General features: G+C 32.4%; 2 protein-coding genes across 2 annotated transcripts; one reads left to right on the top strand and one right to left on the bottom strand.

Annotated features, from left to right (window-relative positions):
- The first annotated feature begins 8,593 nt into the window (after positions 1-8,593).
- LOC124830301 (Prolyl oligopeptidase family protein) lies at positions 8,594-12,983 on the top strand. Its single transcript, XM_047303974.2, has 11 exons — positions 8,594-8,873; positions 8,953-9,373; positions 9,466-9,536; positions 9,733-9,895; positions 10,310-10,903; positions 11,087-11,467; positions 11,572-11,647; positions 11,716-11,779; positions 12,210-12,345; positions 12,482-12,595; positions 12,688-12,983. Exons 1-11 carry the CDS (start codon positions 8,617-8,619, stop codon positions 12,751-12,753), a joined length of 2,343 nt encoding a protein of 780 aa, XP_047159930.2. The 5' UTR covers positions 8,594-8,616; the 3' UTR covers positions 12,754-12,983.
- A 126-nt stretch (positions 12,984-13,109) lies between these two features.
- On the bottom strand, positions 13,110-19,022 carry LOC124830302 (Pseudouridine synthase family protein). The gene is made up of 15 exons (XM_047303976.2): positions 18,771-19,022; positions 18,401-18,693; positions 18,149-18,269; positions 17,945-18,062; positions 17,010-17,095; positions 16,673-16,744; positions 16,154-16,222; positions 15,978-16,058; positions 15,784-15,903; positions 15,626-15,700; positions 15,421-15,501; positions 14,333-14,406; positions 14,163-14,223; positions 13,596-13,651; positions 13,110-13,507 (listed from the first exon to the last, which is right to left on the bottom strand). The coding sequence occupies exons 1-15, from the start codon at positions 18,900-18,902 to the stop codon at positions 13,426-13,428; spliced, it is 1,521 nt and encodes a 506-aa protein (XP_047159932.2). The 5' UTR covers positions 18,903-19,022; the 3' UTR covers positions 13,110-13,425.
- Positions 19,023-19,658: the final 636 nt, after the last annotated feature.

Here is a 19,658-nt window from a genome sequence, read left to right as displayed (position 1 = left end):
TTTAATAGTAGATAAATTTAAACAAATAATATATTTTACTAAAATAAATATTAACTCAACTTTAATATGATATTAAAGATGATTTTAAATTTAACTCAATTTCATAAAAATTAATTTATAAAATAAAATTTATATTCATTTAATATACTATAATTTACTTTATGTGAAACTTTGAATACAATTTTTCAAAAGCTATTAACGAATTTCTATTTTTTTTTCAAATAAAAACAAATCTAACCGTTTCTCCTTTCCCCTTTGTATGAGCTCAAACGTTAAATTAACTTTTTGTAGAAAAAATAACAGAACTAGAGAAGTTTAAATATTATAAAAAAATTACTCTAAAACATATTGTAACTGTGACATGATTTATCTAAGTGTTGAATCTATTTTCGTTTTCTTTCATACCAAAAAAAAATTCTTAACTACAGCAATACAAGTGTGAATAATCATTCATACATTGGAAATCACAAAAGCGAAAAAAAAAATACTATGATTATTTCACCAGTCATATTAGTGTTACATCAAATATAAGTATTCAAAGTTTATATTTGAAAACATGTTTGAATGTTAAATTATTGTACTCGATATTTTAACAATTTTTTCACAGGTCAATAAAATTTGTATATTTAAAATAGATAATCACAAACTATTTATCATATAAGTGATTGTAAAATATAATTAATTACAAATTAATATTTTGTTGATTTATATATTTAAAACATATTAATCACAAACTATCACATAACTTATGATAAAAAATAATTGTTAAAAAAATATTTTCTTAAATTATTAGCAATCCTTTCTCACGATGTTTGTTGCTACATTTCGGTGATTTTTTATTCTAGGAAGGTGTTTATTTTTTGAATAGCATTTTATTATTTTGTTTTTGCAACGTATATGGATATTCCTCTAGGAATTTTGTGATGTGGACGTGTACGATGGAATTGAGAGGAAATGGTAGGATTAATGACACGAGTACGGATGATGATAAAATTCATATTAATGAGGAAGAGAATATTTTTAAGACGCAGATATTTCAAATTATAATAGGATTCATATGAAAAAAAAAAAGAAGTTATAACGTTATTCATTGCAAAGATAGAGAGATTTTGTAGGAGAGATCGATAGAGATTTTTTTTCTACAGTCGCATCAGGTGTAGAAAAATAGAGAATTTTAATATTTAAAAAATTATACTTTTAACCTTAAATTAACATGATATAAAAACCATATATGATTAAATTACAAGATAACTTATGTTAAATATAAAGATAATTTTGATCTCCATATGAACAGTCCTAAACTTTTGATGTAAAACCTTTCTTCATTTTACTTTTAATTTTTTACCACATTATTTAATAATATTAGATTTTGTATTTTTATTTTGATGTGGTATAAAATATAGGATTTGTACGGTTGGGAAGAGTAAGAAGTATGAGAGAGAAATGCGAGGAGAATGCATCAAGAACGAGGGGATGGAATAACTATGATGAGATCTTTCATCCTTCTAAATATGCGTTTCTCAATCTTTTGCTCCTGCAACTACGTCTTCTCCTTTTTCCTTTTCATTAACGCCATAACCCACATTATTTATTATTTATTTATTATTATTATTAATTATTAAATAATTAATTAATAAATTAATTAATTAATCTGTCTCTTGAGTCCATGCTCCGTCACATCTTAAATAGCTGCCTCGGCCAGGTCTGAAAGCATCAGAATTCACATCCTCTCCTTCTTCTGAATCATCATTACACAGCCGAGAGTGTTTCTGAAGAGAGCTTTCATGGTGTTCTTCTTCTTCATGCGGGATTCGCAAAGGGTTTCTAACAGAGTTTATTGGCATTCTGTCCACCTCCACTTTCTTCTCTTCTCCACGTCCAGTATCCATCCATGACGTTGGAGGTGGGCATACTGCCAACTCAGTTCTGTTTGTTACTCTTTGTAAATCCTTCATGATATTTATTTCGCTCTTTACGATCTGCACTTTCTATCACAAGGTAAGAGATCCAACCACCACAACACAACACAACACAACACAACGTTTTCCCTTAATAAATCTAATTGCTACTCTCCATGGAATAGCTTCATGGATCTAACTTATCGATATCACCATCACCGTGCCTCTTACCCAAGGATTATTAATTACGGCCATAGTTTTTTTTCTCTTTACTTTCTCCTTTTCATATGTGTTTGCGGAGGACCCTACCTATTTTTAACTTTCATCAACTTTGCTATGGAAATTGAATCGGATATAAAGGGTGTGGGGTAATCCCAACACGCCCTAATTTGCTTCTTTCTGTTAGGTTGTTCCGCGTCCTTTCTTCGATGAGTATGTGTTCGTTGGGTTGGGAGATGGAAACCCTAATCACTCTTTTCTTATCTTCGATCTGTTAATGCGAAAGTTTTCATCTTTTTTTTAATTTTACCGTGGACAGAATTAATGACATGTTCTTAGGTTTTCAGCAGAAGCGTTTTTACATTTAATTTCAGGGGGATGTTTCATCTGCCGGAGTTATAATTGGATTTACATGTTCTGTTGATTTGGTGGTGTTAGATACAAGTAACTGCATATTAAAGAGATGTATGTAAATCGGTGGTGGTGGTGGGTGGTTTGAGTTCCATGCATGTCTGTCTTATTGCCATTTTGACTGAGAAAAAACAAGTTGCTTTGGGTTATTCGGGGTGGTTATCTGCAAATAATCGGAGCATATGTAGTAAGCGGCATCAGAGGAGACAGATGGGGGAGTCAGCATTTTGAAAAATGATCCCAAACCCTTGCCTTTCCTGGTGCCTGTCTAGTTGGGTGAGCAGTAAGATGATTTGTTTCTAGGCTCCACGAGCTCTCTGAACGTTAAGTTAGGCTCATGATTGCATATTGACATTAAAACCCTCTAGCTCTTATTTCCATGGCGCGTGAGCTCCATTCACAGTCAGTGAGTCTTGTCTGTTTCCCATGAAAACACTTTGTATTCTTGTACCATACTAGAATATATGTGTTTGAATTTTGAAGTACCGGAGGGATTAAAAAAGGGTGTGATTAATTGTAAAGGGTTTAGTGTGGTTGAAAGACGGAACAGGAGGGAGGATGGCCCCCCAGAGCTGGGAGGTGTGTAGAATGCATCTCACATCTAACGGGAAATGGATGTTGAAAATGGTTGTAAGTGTGTTGTACGATTGCACAGTGTGCTAGGAATTTATGTTAATTATGGGACCATTTCATTATTATGGCATGGATGATGGACCTGGGCTTTCCAGTCCTCTCAGAGCTATACTATAATGAGAGGTAACAGTAGCAGAAGGTAACAGGCGAAAGGATTTTGTTTTGGTGTTGATTTTTCTTGTGTTATTTGGATTGCTTTTTCTGAAATCTGGACCTAGTTTCTCTCTAGGCGAAACTGGAACTCAAAGGAGTTTGAAGTTGGTGGACCAAGTATTTAGGAAGTTGGTGAAAAGTAAAATCAGATATCTTTATTACTGTTTAGTCACTGAATTGCCTTTTTTTCTTGAAGGCTTTGCATTGCAGGCAATCATGCATCCTAAAGATCACACACCACACCCTATTTGCACAACCTTTTCACACACTTTTATGAGTTATGAAATCAAACGATCATGGCTTTCGCATGCAACTATCAACGCGTGCCTTTTCGCTCATTATGCCTAAACAACGCTCGTCTTCAAATATAATTTCATATCATTCTATTTATATAATGCCATATTAAATAACTTTTCATTAATGAATTCATTAAAAGAAGACATAAGGTGCGAGGATCCTGATTGGTATCGAGCTAGATAATGGTAAAAGTAAATATAATAGAATGATATTCAGAGGAAGATAGAAAGGCAGAGAAGATGATTATGGCGTTTGGCAGTGACAGGATGAATTAATGCGATTGCCAATTCACTTATTGTCTTCATTCAATCATTACTTTTTCTTATATTCATGCCAACCCTTTCTGGGAACTGGGAGCCCCAAAACCACAAACTTACATCATCACATCACAGTGCTCGGTTTCTTCCATTTTCACCCGTCTCGTCGTCACCTATTTCATACATACAAAATGTCTATTAGATTCATCCTTTCTAATATAAGAAATATATAACTTATGAGATTAATCTATAAGTTAATTAATAACTTTATTATTCTTTAATTAAACTAAAGGAAATAATCATTTTTATAAATTTATTACTAAAATTTAATAATATGCATAATTTCATAATTTTTAATTTTTAATTTCAAATCTATTGAAAATAAATATAGTTTTGTAGTTGACTAAAATAAGTAAAGAATCATAAAAAAAAGGCGTTATTTGGATTAGAAAAGAAAATTGAATCAATAAATTGTTTAGAAGAAACCCATAATTTATTGTATTTGTGTTTTAGAAAATTACTAATATTACACTCGTACGTAAATAATTATAATTATATCTAAATAAATAATTTACTTACATAATTATATTTAAGTATTATAATTATATTTAAATATATAAGAAAAATTGAATCACCAATTACTATTATTTTTTATAACTAATTAATTAAATATTGAATTCTTTTAATGATTGATTTCTTTATGTTAAAAATAGTGAATTCTAAACAATACAGCTAGTAATACTAATATTAATAATAACAATGAATAATAATAATAATAATAATAAATAATTAATTAAATATGAATTTGTTTATTTTAAATTATAAAATTGTCACTAATTGATTAGTGATGTGTAAAAAAATTAATGTTATATAATTAAAATTTAAAATTAAATTTGAGTTATATATTATATTAAAATGAAAGTCGTATACACGTTTCATGTTGCTATTAAAATAAAAAGTACGCATATTGTGTAACATGATCTCATACAAAAATTAACATGAAGTTGATGCTAAAATTTTTAAATAGGAACAGATGTAAATATAGAAAACTTAAAAGAAAGAGAAATATTAAAAATGTGTTGGCATATGGAATTAGAGAAAAAAAATTTAAAATATTCTAAACAAATAACATGGAGATATAAATAATCAACTTAAATTAAATTACAAAAATTGTAAAATCAAATTCTTATTAAAATAAGTTAAAGTAACATGAACTTGAAGTTAAAATTTAAACATAAATACATGCAAATATTGTTATTAACATAGAGATTGAGTTTATAATAACTAATTATTGATGTATAAAATAAACATTTTTTTTTGTTTGAAACCATATATAATACATTAGGATTAAAAAGTAATATTTTGGTATGAATATATCTGTGTTAATTTATAAAATTGACATAATAATTAATAAGTGATGTGATGTGTAATAAAATAATGTTGTTATATGATTAAAATTTACAATTAGAGTTTTGATTTATAAATTATATTAAAATTAAATACTTAATAAGTACTGTAGACATATTGAATCCCGTAAAAAATAATAATATGAAATTGATATTAAATTTTGTAAATAGAAACACGGGTAGACAAATTAAAAGACAAAGACATATTGAAAGGTATTGACTTGTGAAATTAGAGAAAAATAAAGTTAAACTTAAAATATTATAAATAAAGTAACATGCATGTATGAATTGTTGAATATATTAGATTATTATATATATTAGATAAATATCTTATCTTTTAGTTTTGTTAGTATTTTTTTTTCTATATTTTGGATTTAGTTTATATACCTTGTATTATAAATATAATATTTTATGTGTATATTCCAGAGAGATCAATCCACAGAGCTTTTATTATATTAAAAATGAATAATCAGCTTAAGTAAAATACAAACATATGTAATTCTATTGAAAAAAGTTAGAATAATATGAAATTATGGTTAAAGTTTTTAAACAAAAATATAAGTACATATAAATATTGGTTTTGAATAGTGAAGTAGCTCTTTTCATTAAGAGAAAATTGTTTCTAGTTTTAGGGAAACATGGGTATTAAAGACTTATATAATGAAAAGTTTTTTTATCGTTTGGAGTACACAAATTTGAAACAAATAACACTATATGTTTATGTTATTAGGCACGACACATCACATGAAAGTAGAATCAACACAACAAAATCAAAATAATAAGTATCTTTAAATGAAATAAACAATGAAACAAAATCCAAAAACAAAAACACAATCAATCCTCCTACTAATCTATATAATTCATCATTGCGTGACACACACCTTTTATAGTTGAAAGTTTCTCCTCGAGTTAAAAACAATAAATTCAAGATCAATTAGAAAGGGCAAGAGTCAAAGATATTAGAAAAATGAAGAGGAAATGAAGTTTTGATTATGTCCCTCTGACAAAGGAGTGAAAATAAAAGTTTATAAATTCCTGAAAAACTTTTCCTTCACTTTTTTTTGGGTTAAAAACCTTTTCTTGTAACTGGATTTTTTTAGGATTTTTAGTAATAAAAATAGAGAAAGATCAAGATCAAGGAACCAACATTCAAGAATAAAGAAAAATCTCACATTTTGATTGTGTTGGAAGTGACAATCTTCTTTCTAAAAGAAAATTTCGATCTCTTCAATTACAAAATAGTTTTGTCTTTACTTTTTTATCATAAAGAATGGAACGTCAATAGAAATTCATACAGTTGGTAAAGAAATCAAATTAACACGAACTCCAATGTCAAAACCAAACAAAAAAAAATCAATATACAAGTCATAAGCATAACTCGTTAAGATGGGATAAGGCATTTCGGTAACAGAAAACTCAATACAAAATCTCAAAATCCATCATTTCTTACTTCAAAAAAACCTAAACTATAATACATAAACAAATAACACAGAACAAACAAACCTAAACTATAATACATGATACTAACCCGAATAATCCATGAATAACTGTGACACCCGGACACTGACGAGGGCGGAGAGTGGTCGTCGGTGCAAGAGGCACGAAGTGAAAGGAGCACAAATAAAGAACGACTCCTAGCAGGCTTTCAGTGGAAGGGACACATGAATGAATCGAAAAGTCAGAGATTAAAATCAAAATCGCTTTATAGTTTAGAGACTAAAATCATATTTAATTCTTAATATTTAAAAGTAAGTGTTCATCGATAAATGCAATAAATGTAGATGGTTTCAAAAATATCAAATGCTTCACTTACATGCTTTATTTATAATATCCTTAATGAAATTTTATCTTTTAAGAGGCTTAATCATGACCTAATGATGTTCTAACTATGCTTAGTATGATGATTCATGTTTTATCCCATGGTCCTATTTTTTTCACACCATTCGATCTTTAGGTCTTGGGTTATTATTTGTCCTTGTAATGGTCAGCCGCCTAAGTTGTCAATATGAACAATTCTTATTAGAGAAATGACCATCACATTTCTACAATATAATACTCTTCCATTGTTAACATGAATTAAATTAGAATACAAGAACTAACTTAATATTAAATAATTTTTTTCTTCAATATTGATTTATATTTACAGACTTTAGAAGCTTAATAATATAATTAAGTAATAAAAATATCTTTTTATATATTTAGTTGTATAAACAAAAAATTATGTATCTGAACAAATCTTGTTTAAATATAATTAATATGTATGCGAGGAAACTTGTTTTGAAAATAATGGACGTGAACTTATCAAAAGCGGAGGTGAGAATTACGACTCTAACTATTTGCATTTGTTTGTAATGAACAAAACCTGCTACCCATCTGGCCCAATGTTCAATTTAACCCATTAATTCACTAATCAAAATAGGCTATGACCAGTTCCCCTTCAGAAATCGAAGCTTTTGTTGTGTATCAATATCAATGTTTCTTTAACTAATTAAATATTTAGATTTTGCTTTGATAAATTTAGAATAAAACATATAAGATAATAAGTAAAACGGTAAATAAAGTAAAATTATATTGTAAGTTGAAATCAATTCGATCCAATAAAAAATAAAAAATTGAATAAAATTTTTTTGTTGGATTAATTTTTTAAATTTAATTAAAAACAGTCCTATTATAACTAAGTCAAACTCAAAAGAAGTATGAAATTTCATATCTGAATTTATTACAGCACTCGTACTTATACGAATGGATATTGATAAAATTACCATATTATTATTGTTTTCTTCATAGTACCATCTCTAAAATATGTTCAGTTATTTTAAGGATTTGTATGTTTATTAATCCTAAATCATTTTTAAAAAATTAAGATGGAAAACATTTTTTTTATAGTAAATGGATAAACATGATAAGATATTATTTCTTTTAGCGAAAAATAAAAAGCATGAGGAATCGTATTGTTAGGGAATCAAAAAGTAAATCACAACAATAAGTTGACTTTTATTGAAAAGCATTGACCGTAATAGTCACACAACTTTCCTTCATATAATTCCAAAATAAAATGAATCAGATTAGCACTAGTTTATTATAATTGACTTAGGAGATGAGAAAATTGATAGTTTAAAAAAAAAAATTTATATATAAATATTCCAAGGTTTGAGTGAAATGGTTACATTATGTTATACACAGAATGGCGTCATCCATGGAACAGAACCAATGGCATCTCCAGAACTTGCGACTAAATAATTTTGAAAATTTGAAATGATTTAATTTATTTAAAATAAGAGATTGGAGTGCGCGTGAGGAATTGTTATCTTCCTTCCGTGTAAAAAGTGGTATAACGAAAAAATGTTGTCATTTAGTCGCCACATTCTGAATCCTTGGACACGACATTCAAATCTCGCCCTCTTAAATTCGAGGACAACAACCTTAACCTTCCTCAAATCTCGTTCGTTTCCTCTTCTTTTATCTTTTTCAATTGCAAAGACCAAAACAATGGGTTCTCTTTCCGCTCTGCACCAGCCTATCCAATATCCCACTGCTCGCAGAGACGACTCCGTCGTTGACCACTTCCACGGGGTCAAGATTGCCGATCCTTACCGATGGTACGCAAACGCAACCAACTTCAGCATTGTATTACGTTTTCATTTTCATTTTCATTTCGTTTTCATTTTGCTTTGTTAGGCTGGAGAATCCGGAGGCGGAGGAAGTTAAAGAGTTCGTGCAGAAACAGGTGGCGTTGACGGATTCGGTGCTGCAGAGGTGCGAGTGCAGGGACAAGCTGTCGGAGAAGATAACGAAGCTGTTTGATAATCCTCGTTACAACGCTCCCTTCCGGCGTGGGAATAAGTACTTTTACTTCCACAACACGGGTCTTCAGGCGCAGAGCGTGCTTTACTTGCAGGACAGCTTAGAGGCTGAGGCTGAGGTTTTGCTCGATCCCAATGCGCTCAGTGAAGATGGAACTGTCTCCCTCAACACGCTGTCCGTGAGCAAAGATGCTGAGTTCTTGGCCTATGGACTCAGTTCCAGTGGTAGCGACTGGGTCACAATAAAAGTCATGCGTATTCGTGACAGGAGTGTTCAGCCTGATACTTTATCTTGGGTTAGTATCCTTATCAGATTCACAGAAACAATGTTGAATCTCTTGACTGAAAATAGTTCATATCAAGATCATGCTAATGGTTGATGTTTCAGGTCAAGTTTTCTTCCATTAGTTGGACGCACGATAGCAAAGGTTTCTTTTACAGCCGCTATCCAGCTCCGAAGTATGTCATCTCCATTATCGTGTTCTTTCTATGATTTAGTTCTGGGATTGAAATTTCAAATTGATATTTGGTGTTATTTATGTTTATTTTTTTCAAATAACTTAATCATAGTCATTCTCAGGGATATGATGGTGGGGTTAGTTTCATATATCCTTGATTCGTAACTTTGAATTGATTACATTGATTTGCTAAGTAGGGATGGAGAAGTAGCAGATGCTGGGACTGAAACTAATGCGAACCTTCATCATGAACTTTGTTACCATTTTTTGGGTACTGATCAATCGGAAGACATTCTTTGTTGGAGAGATCCTGAGAATCCTAAATATATGTTTGGAGGAAGTGTTACCGAAGACGGGAAGGTACTCTTTTTGTCATTGCCTTGCAAATATGAATGTTATGTGTACATAAAGATATGAAAATGTGCTCCCTATGTTATGTCGTTATTTTCCTCGAGGCTTTAGTAGTATTAATACCAAAGATTGGTCGTTGTTTGTGCCAAATGTGTCATGTTAATGTGGAAATATTTTTTTAATTGGTCTTTTTTAGTCATATCGTAACGTAAAGTCCTGGATCCTTAAACTTTGCAATGTTCTAATTATTGTCAGCAGAACGATTAAGCAATCCACTGTCATGTAATGTTACATTCATAGCATTGCAAAGTAGATTAGGCATAGTATGATTTTCCTTAATCAAGGGGCATTACTGCGATGATGCATGCATATGATATCAAATCTCCTAAAAGACTGGCTTTTTTGTTTTTGTTCATTGTGCAGTATGTTCTTCTGTATATTGATGAAGGGTGTGATCCAGTTAACAAGCTTTACTACTACGACTTGTCTGAACTTCCAAACGGGCTGGAAAGTTTTCGGAATGAAAATTCCCTCCTTCCATTTGTCAAGCTTGTTGATAAATTCGATGGACAATATCATGCCATTGCAAATGATGACACCTTGTTTACATTTTTAACTAATAAAGATGCTCCAAAATACAAAGTAGTTCGAGTAGATTTGAAAGAACCAAATGTTTGGACTGATGTTATCCGAGAGTCTGAAAAAGATGTGCTTGAATCAGCACGAGCCGTAAATGGTAACCAACTTATTGTGAGCTACTTGAGTGATGTGAAATATGTTCTGCAAGTTAGAGACTTGGAAACAGGTTCCTTGCAACATCAATTACCAATTGACATTGGCACCGTCAGTGAAATTTCTGGGCGGCGTGAGGATTCCGAGGTTTTCATTGGTTTTACAAGCTTTTTGACTCCTGGAATCATATATCAGTGCGACCTGAGAACACAAGTTCCTGATATGAAGATATTTCGTGAGATTGTTGTCCCTGGGTTTGACCGCTCCGAGTTTCATGTCAATCAGGTAAAACAAAAAGAAAAAAAAGGAAAGATTCACTGATATTCAGATGAGTTCTCCTATTTTAAAGTTTACATTATTTGTTTGTGTGTTTCACATGTCATTACTCTGAGAGGACGGGTGTTGACGTCTCTCAGAATCTGTGTTGTTTATTATGTTCTATTCTCTAATATAGCTTACAAATTTCAGGTTTTTGTGCCTAGTAAAGACGGTACCAAGATTCCAATGTTTATTGTTTCCAGAAAGGATATTGTTTTGGATGGTTCACACCCTTGTCTGCTATACGGATACGGCGGTTTTAACATCAGTCTTACACCATATTTCAGCATCAGTCGTACTGTACTGGCGAGACATTTAGGTGTTGTTTTCTGCATAGCAAATATTCGTGGTGGTGGAGAATATGGGGAGGATTGGCACAAAGCTGGCTCCCTTGCAAACAAGCAAAACTGCTTTGATGACTTCATTTCAGCAGCCGAATATCTTGTATCTGCTGGTTACACACAACCCAAAAAGTTATGCATCGAGGGTGGAAGTAATGGTGGACTTCTTGTTGGTGCTTGCATAAATCAAGTATGATTCATTTGCCATTTCTTTGGTGTTTTGTCCTCTGAAATTTCGTTAGTGCATTTTTATTGAGTTTGCTGTATTTCTCACCTCTCCAAATTTGTGAGCAGAGACCTGATCTTTTCGGTTGTGCGCTGGCTCATGTTGGTGTTATGGACATGCTACGGTTCCACAAATTTACAATAGGTTGGTTTTGTTCAGTTTTCTTGACTATATTGTTATTTTGTATCATACTGATTTGTTTTGTTATTCAGGTCATGCTTGGACCACAGATTATGGTTGTTCAGACAAGGAGGAAGAATTTCATTGGCTAATCAAGTGAGCATGGTTATACGTGCAAATATGACATTTCTGTTAATTTTTTTTTTTAATTTATTTTAGTATTGTGTAGAGCTGCAAGGCTTCCTCCCCGTTTGTCTTTTGGCTAAAACATCAATAAGGCAAAGAATAAGTAATTGTTTATCAAAATGATGGCAACTTGCCCTTAAATAATAGGTGATTTGGTTGTTTGTGCCTGTGCACCTTCCGTTGTCATAGTCATGTGATTGAGTGAGTACCTTCGGCTATTATTAATAGGGGGATTGCTAAGTCTTATTTAACTTCAATATTTTTTCATCAGCGTGTATAATTTAGATTCCTTTCTGGTTTATAGTTGAAAGAAATCTCTCATTCTTACTTTGGAGCTTTTTTTCTTCCAGTATAGGTTGCACAAAGCATCGTTATGATTTTCTATAATATCTTGTTTTAGGTACTCACCATTGCATAATGTCCAGAGACCTTGGGAAAAACATCCTAATCAGTCAATTCAATACCCATCAACAATGCTGTTGACTGCTGATCATGATGATCGTGTTGTGCCACTGCATTCATTAAAGCTATTGGCGGTAAGTCTGTTTTTCATAATTTCCAATTTGATTTATTGAATTATTTTTGCAAACTTGAGTTATCAAATCGCTACTTGCATTCTGAAGATTTTGGGTGGTGCTGCTCTCTTTGACTGGTATTTTGATTTTTTTTCAGACCTTGCAGTATGTCCTCGTTACTAGTCTTGATAAAAGTCCCCAGACGAACCCTATAATTGGTCGCATTGAGTGCAAGGCTGGGCATGGTGCAGGGCGCCCTACAAAGAAAATGGTAATAGATTAAGATCTTGTTCTTTTTTAGCTTCTATTCCCATTGTTGATTGCTGTATGTCGTTTTTAAATTTCATTTATTGTTAACCGCAGATAGATGAAGCTGCTGACCGGTACAGTTTCATGGCCAAAATGTTAGATGCACATTGGATTGAGTAGATATAGATATTTTTCTCAAAAGTGGCATTTCGTTTCTTCCTTTTCCAACCATGAAAACAAAGGAATTGGAAAAGGAGGACAAGCCCCTTGTGATTTGACTTTTTGGGGTATATGATCCTGTTTTATTCGAATGGAGGAAGGGTCCTCCGTTGAGCACGTAAGAGCATTGCTTCCTGTTTGATGGTCAGGACAATTAAATTTCCATTCACTAGTGGTTCTTATTATTATTATTAGTGTAATTTCAGAGAATAAAACCAAACATGACTAACTTCACACAATCCAGATATTATGCAACATCCAACGCCAATGTTCCTTTATCGATGTTAGCCACCAGAAAAATTAAATTGCACAGCAAGTTGTTTAAAATGTTAAGAACTTACGTTCAAAGTAATTATACTTTACAGTCTACATAAAATCAATTCTTTAACCTTAACAAATAATTCTTTTCAAAAAATCAATTCTACAGAAATTCAATCATAAAGCTATAATAATTAGGACTCCTTTCTACGTTGCTCAAGGGCACTAATGTAAGGGGGATGAAATAAGAGGCTAGTCTGTACGAAAAGATACACACTTCTGGAAGGAAGTAGCTCTACTTGAAGATGCACGTGTCTATCTCCCATCATAGTACTGCCCTCTCCAAAGTCTAGCAGCCATGATTTAAAAACGGATTTATGTCAGGAAACATTCCATTTTTATGTCTGTGACATCAAGTTGCAAAATTTCAGCTCTGCAACCCAAAATTGATCCAATGCTGCAAAATCACAATAAATAAGGCACTTGCCAACATGGTGACGTGTTCAAAATCAATTCCCATAAATTGAAAGTATCGTATGTCGTACCTAGGATAGGTGCGTCCAAGATCTCCATGAACAAATTCCTTGATATAGGTCCCAGCCTATAAAAGTACAAACTTATTAGATCTTTCGGACTTCAACTAATTACTGATTACAGATTTCTCTGTACATGAAGGGAAGTTTATCATAATATTAACTCGGATGTATTTCTAAATTAATTCAGTCACATTTTTAAATCGGAAAGAAATACTGATTTTATATGTTTAACAAACGGGCAAAAACAATTATTGGGAGAGAAACGTGAGGAGAGTAGATCATGGTATGTCATTCGCTTGTTTTATTGCACTCAGAAGACAGAAGTGGTAATTCCATGGCCTATGTAATAAATCCTTTACTTCCACCAATGAATCCTTTTGCATGGCCTCTGTAATATTTACTTGGAAATATTGTTCACCATATTTTCACCATTCATTTCCAATAAAATGTAAAAAGTATATAGCCATGGAGTTGTAAAGTTTGAGGTGCTAAAACTCAAAACCACAACTTAAGCTCTGTTTAAAAAGTAGTTCAGTCACTGAAATTTCATTTATATAAGAGATAATATAAGATTACCTGTGTACATAGGTGCAGAAGAAAATATTGGGAACTTCCAGCAATTGCCTCTATTTTCATCCTAAGATTTGAGAAACAGTAAGGGATGGTGAAATTTCAGACACGTGTCTGAATGCAGCTTTTATATAGTAAACGTAGCATATAACTATCAATATATGGGAGAATCCTACCAATGAATAATCTTTTCCCGCTCTAAAGGACTGCGACGATGTAGCACCCTTATTGGGGTCCTCTGCAAAACTTTCTGCTCAAATAAGAAAAAGATTCTGGTTACCATACTCACAAATTAAAACAAAAAAGCAATTATTAAATACAAAAATCCCAGCGAGCATGATCCAAAGAGAGAAAAGGTGATAGGCCATGGTTGACCCAGGTCAATACAAGGAAAAAGTGAGGAAGGAAGTTGATAAGGCAAGCGGGTAAACTGGAACATGGTAAGGACAATGGAGGAGTCAGTAATGGGAGGGGTGGTTAGGATAGGAGGGAGCATGGAGAGTAAACTGAATGGCTAGGTTGCAAATTTAGGTTGGAAAGAGTAATTCTAGCATGATTGGGAAGTGAATGGAGGAGACAAGGAGGGGAATATGAGAGAAGAATTTGGAGAGTGAAGCTTAGGAAGGCTTCTACCTCATGAGGGACTACTAGAAGCAGACCTTGCATAGCAAACAATTATGTGGCTCTGTGTAGTGGGTGCTGATTTCCATTAAATAACCTTGCTCAAGCTATAGTAAACTTTCAAAGGAGTTAAGACTACAAACACAATTTTAATTATCAAGCTTCATTTTCTCATTTGCTACCTAGTGTCTGCATTTTTGTTTGGCATCAGATAGATCGTGACTTATGTGTTTGATTGGACCACAAGCACAAACATGAATCAAATTGACTAGTAACACCAATGAGACCTACTTCTAAGATTCTTTTAAGGAACTCTGCTTTGAAGGATTTCTTATTTTATAAATAATAGATTGACCGCACAAGAGATGAATGGCGGATCAATATATTAATATAAGCACTACAGAAATCGATTCAATTGACATTTATATAGAAGTACGTAATGGATAAATCAAAGGCTTAAATGACATAAATACAATCAGGACGCGTTACAAAAACAGACATATATATCCTAGAGCTACTCAGCGAAAGTCAAATGACGCAGATACAAAGATCGACACGGTTTATGCTTTTGTACGTTTAAGTTAAACATTTAATGCAAAATACATGTTTGATAACAAGTAATACACACAACATAAAAGCTTACCAAATCCTTGTGTGAAGAAATACATTGAAAATCTTCATCCTTTAGAGGACGAGATATCCACACTAAAGCAGCATATTGTTTCTACACAGTTGTAAGATTGTAATAGTTAGGATGCATATATAGATAAAACAATGGATGAAACAAAGCTGTAAGAGATCAACAAAGAAATAAAAGTAACTAGTTATTAAGAATCTAGATGAAAGACCTGCTTCTCTGCTTCACCTTCACGCATAAGGTCCCAGCCTTCACTACCAACAAGTTTCAGATTTTTCACCCTAACCTACACAAACATATGATATAATGAATTTAGTAATCATGAAATAAAAAGATTGAGAAACATCACCAATTCAGTTGCAGCATTACCAATTTATTCTCCATGTTATTTATCTTTTTCTCTACATCTTTTACAAACAGTTCAGATGGGATATGCCGTGCATTTTGCACCTCAACAAGAAAGGGCCTGCCTGGACCCAACATTCGGACCTAGAACAGTTCCATATCAGATAAGTTCATTCATTGATAAACTTTTTAAAAGTACAAAACAATAAATTCAGTACATCGATATCTTCTCTGCCTGCAGCGTGAAACTTAAAACCATCACCTTGGCAGGCTTGGAGGATGTTTCCACCAATTATTTCCTACAATGATTTTAAACATCGTTGTCACCTTTCACAATCAACATTAAAAGGAAACATTAAAGACAACAGCTATTGCCAGGCAGAATAGACAGTACTTCAACCGATGCTTCTCCCATTCTTTCATCATCAATGATCCAGCATGTTTGACTCACATTCCGTGAATACTGCCATGAAAGTAAACACATAAATTTGAATTTGCACGAAATATTCACTCTTTTTCTATCATTGGTTCGCAAATTATAGTTATATGATTATATCTAGACCAAATAAAGGAAATTATATTCCATTACATAAAGAATCTATTTTTTTTGTGTGAGAATTGGTCAATCAATTAATTTCAACCACACATGTGAGAGTGCATAAAGCGAACTTGCTGTTTACATTAAGTATCACATAAATACCTCCACATATTCAATATGTCTATCATGCCATATGACATATCAGAACATGTAAAACTATAAGAGTGGCATTTGGATAAAGAAATGCAACGTTTATGATGGTTTAAAACATTGCTGGAGTAAAAAACATGTATGCCATTGATACATGTAATGACTTCAGAATGCTAGTTCAAATGTCCAGTTAGGAAGATTGGGGGAAGATAACAAATTCATTACCTTCAGGTATCTTCCACCAAAATAGAAAGGCGTCCTGTAGCAAAATAATGTAAAATGGCAAGGCTCGTTTGCCTTAAAAGAAAGGAAAGCCAAGTTAGCGATAGAATCATATCAAATCTCAATAGCGAAATAGACAATGAATTCAAAGTGACTTCATTTCTACTATAAAGCAAAACAAAACATAATTCCCATTGTGAACCCACCATGAAAACCAACAAAGATTTATGATACACATAAATTTAAGAGATTGCATTCTGACAAACATGGGATCATGAAGCAAAGCTATTTAAATCTGAAATACATTTAGTCATAGAATAGGAGGGTGATCACAAATTACCTTTTCTAGCAAGAATTCACAGCCGTCAGAGGAATCATTCTCAAGTGATTTGCTAATAGGTATTTCTCCAACAAGATTGGACTCTCCTATAAAATATTAAAATAAAAATGAAATGGTTAATGTAAGAAACTGTAAAATCACAGGCAGTGTTTGTATACACCTAGAGCTATAGACAATCCAAGCATATGTTAGAGCCAAAAACTAGTGAAAGGAAAAGGAAATCAATCTTATGGCCATTTCTACCAGAAAAAAAAGAAGAAAAGGTTACAGAGTCCAAAAGGTCAATGAAAAGTGTAAAATCAAAGGCAATATCTGTCTACACCTTAGACATATAGACAAGTTAAGCATATGTTACATCCAAAAACTAGTCAAAGGAAAACAAAATAAATCTAAGCATATGCTACAGAGTCCAAAACGTCAACGAAAACTCCAGGGAAAATGAGACCAGCTATTTAATTGTTATTGGTAATAATAAGATGTTAATTTTTAAGGAGCAGAAATTCTGAAGCTCAATGAATGGCAGTCCCTTTGATGCACAAGGAATACTCCTCACAGCAATCAGTCAATAGTAACTATTGGTTTATTGCAAAGCATGCTTCCAGAGGAAAACTAGTATAACTAAAAAATAAATAATTCCTTTGTCTGGAATTGAATTTCATTATAGCAGTATTATACTTTGAAAAAGGTCATTCACCGGCACAAAAAGGTAAGACCAATGCAAGAGAAGACCATTTTATTAACAGATAAGAATACTCATGAATTCATTGGTTTGTACTTTGTCGTGAATTCTGAAACAGTCACACTGAAAGGCACAACACTACGCAATCAGAGAAAGTAACAGCTCAATTTGATGCGTCAATGTCAGATGTTCTCAGTTTCTTCATAAAAACACCAACTAAAATGCAACACAGGATCAATAATAAACTTGAGCATGCCTATTTTTCTTCTCTTGCAAGTCTCGGCACTATCTGACCGGTTCTGATCCCCCTTCGATGCTTTTGTGTGAGTGTAAGTCAAACGAATGCGGAAATTGCCCATACTCGATTTACATTCCTGCAAAAATAAATTTCTGTAAAGGGTCATTAGAAAACAAATGGATCAAAACATAAACATCTTGACTGATACGAAAAATGACTAACCAGAAGATTTTCAAGAGGATATATCAGAGAAAATTTTAAGGCATCCTTTGTAGATATGCATCCAGTGAGCAAGTTTTCTTGGAACCAAGATTGAGACCCGAATTTGGTTTTCATATATGAGCTACAAAATTTAAAAAAATAAGACATTCCTATGAATATTAAATGCGTACCCAAACAATAATAATAAGGAGGAATAGAAAGGCACAACTACAAAAAAGTGAAAAGTAAAGAAGCATGAAGTAGAATTTTAACCGAAGAGAGTTATCATTGTTGAGAATGATTGGCGGGATAGAAACTTCAAGGGAAAAGGTATGGAACTGATAGGCGAGTCGTTTAACGGTGTCAGCAATGAGAAGTGGGAGGTTCTGATTTTGAAGGGGAGTTTGGGTGTCGTCTGAATAATACGTGAACTGCAGAATCCCGAAGCAAAGCGTGCAAAGTTGATGTGTGGTGGCGGAGAGAGAGGAGAGAAAAGAGAGGGAAGGAGGAGAAGCATAGACACGGCCTTGGAGGCCGAAGAGGCGAAAGACGCAACGGGCGCATACCTGTGATGTGATGTGAAATACCAGTTAGCAGAAGAGAAAGAAGAGAAAGAGAACGAAGATGAATTAGAAAAACTGACCCCTTCCGACAACAATTCCTTGACGGCGTCGGAGGGTAAATCCCGCACCGATTCCGACACCGATTCTTCTTCTTCTTCTTCTTCTTCTTCACCCAAATGCTTCAGGCTTTCCTCCTGCTTCTGCTCTTCCATTCCAATAACCTACTCGCCTCGCTGCAGACTCAGCACAAACACCTTCACTGCGCGGGTTTACCTATTTTTCGATTTTGTTTCTTCAGATTTTAAAATTAACTTCCTTTTCTTATTGTGCTTCCTCTTATTTATATTTTTTTTCCTCAACACATTTTTCCTATGTTTTTATATTCAGTTTTCATTAAACAGTTAATTAATTTTATTTATATTCAAATTCAAAAATCTTTTTTTCAATATTCAAATTTATAAAGCGCATTAAACAAACCTAATAATTAGCAAAATAAAGGGTTAAAACCTAGGACTCAACCACCAAATTAATAAAAGCTAATTTTTTTTTTCTTTTCAATTCTTATATGTAATTTCGGTCTTTCTATTTTAAATTTTTGTGAGTGCAATCTCCAAATTTATATATATATATATATATATATATATATATATATATATATATATATATATATATATATATATATATATATATATATATATATATATATATATATATATATATATATATATATATATATATATATTGTATTTTAAACATTTAAATTAATTAAATAATTTCTTGATTGAGTGTAATTTCTGCCACTATCTATCAATATTGCCTTTGTAATCAGTGGCTACTTATGCTAATTTAGTTTCAGAAAATGCTTAATTTTCACAATGATAAATATATCATCCGTCCATACGTTACTTCTATGCCACGGTATCGATAGCTAATGACTTGGTTTGAACGGTTAATATTAAAATTGTGTG

Source organism: Vigna umbellata, chromosome 1 (genome assembly GCF_029865625.1).
Source record: "Vigna umbellata cultivar VRB3 chromosome 1, Vumbellata_1.0, whole genome shotgun sequence".
NCBI lineage: Eukaryota > Viridiplantae > Streptophyta > Magnoliopsida > Fabales > Fabaceae > Vigna > Vigna umbellata.
The sequence above is the reverse complement of the archived record's forward strand: the minus strand, read 5'-3'. Positions and strand labels throughout refer to the sequence as shown.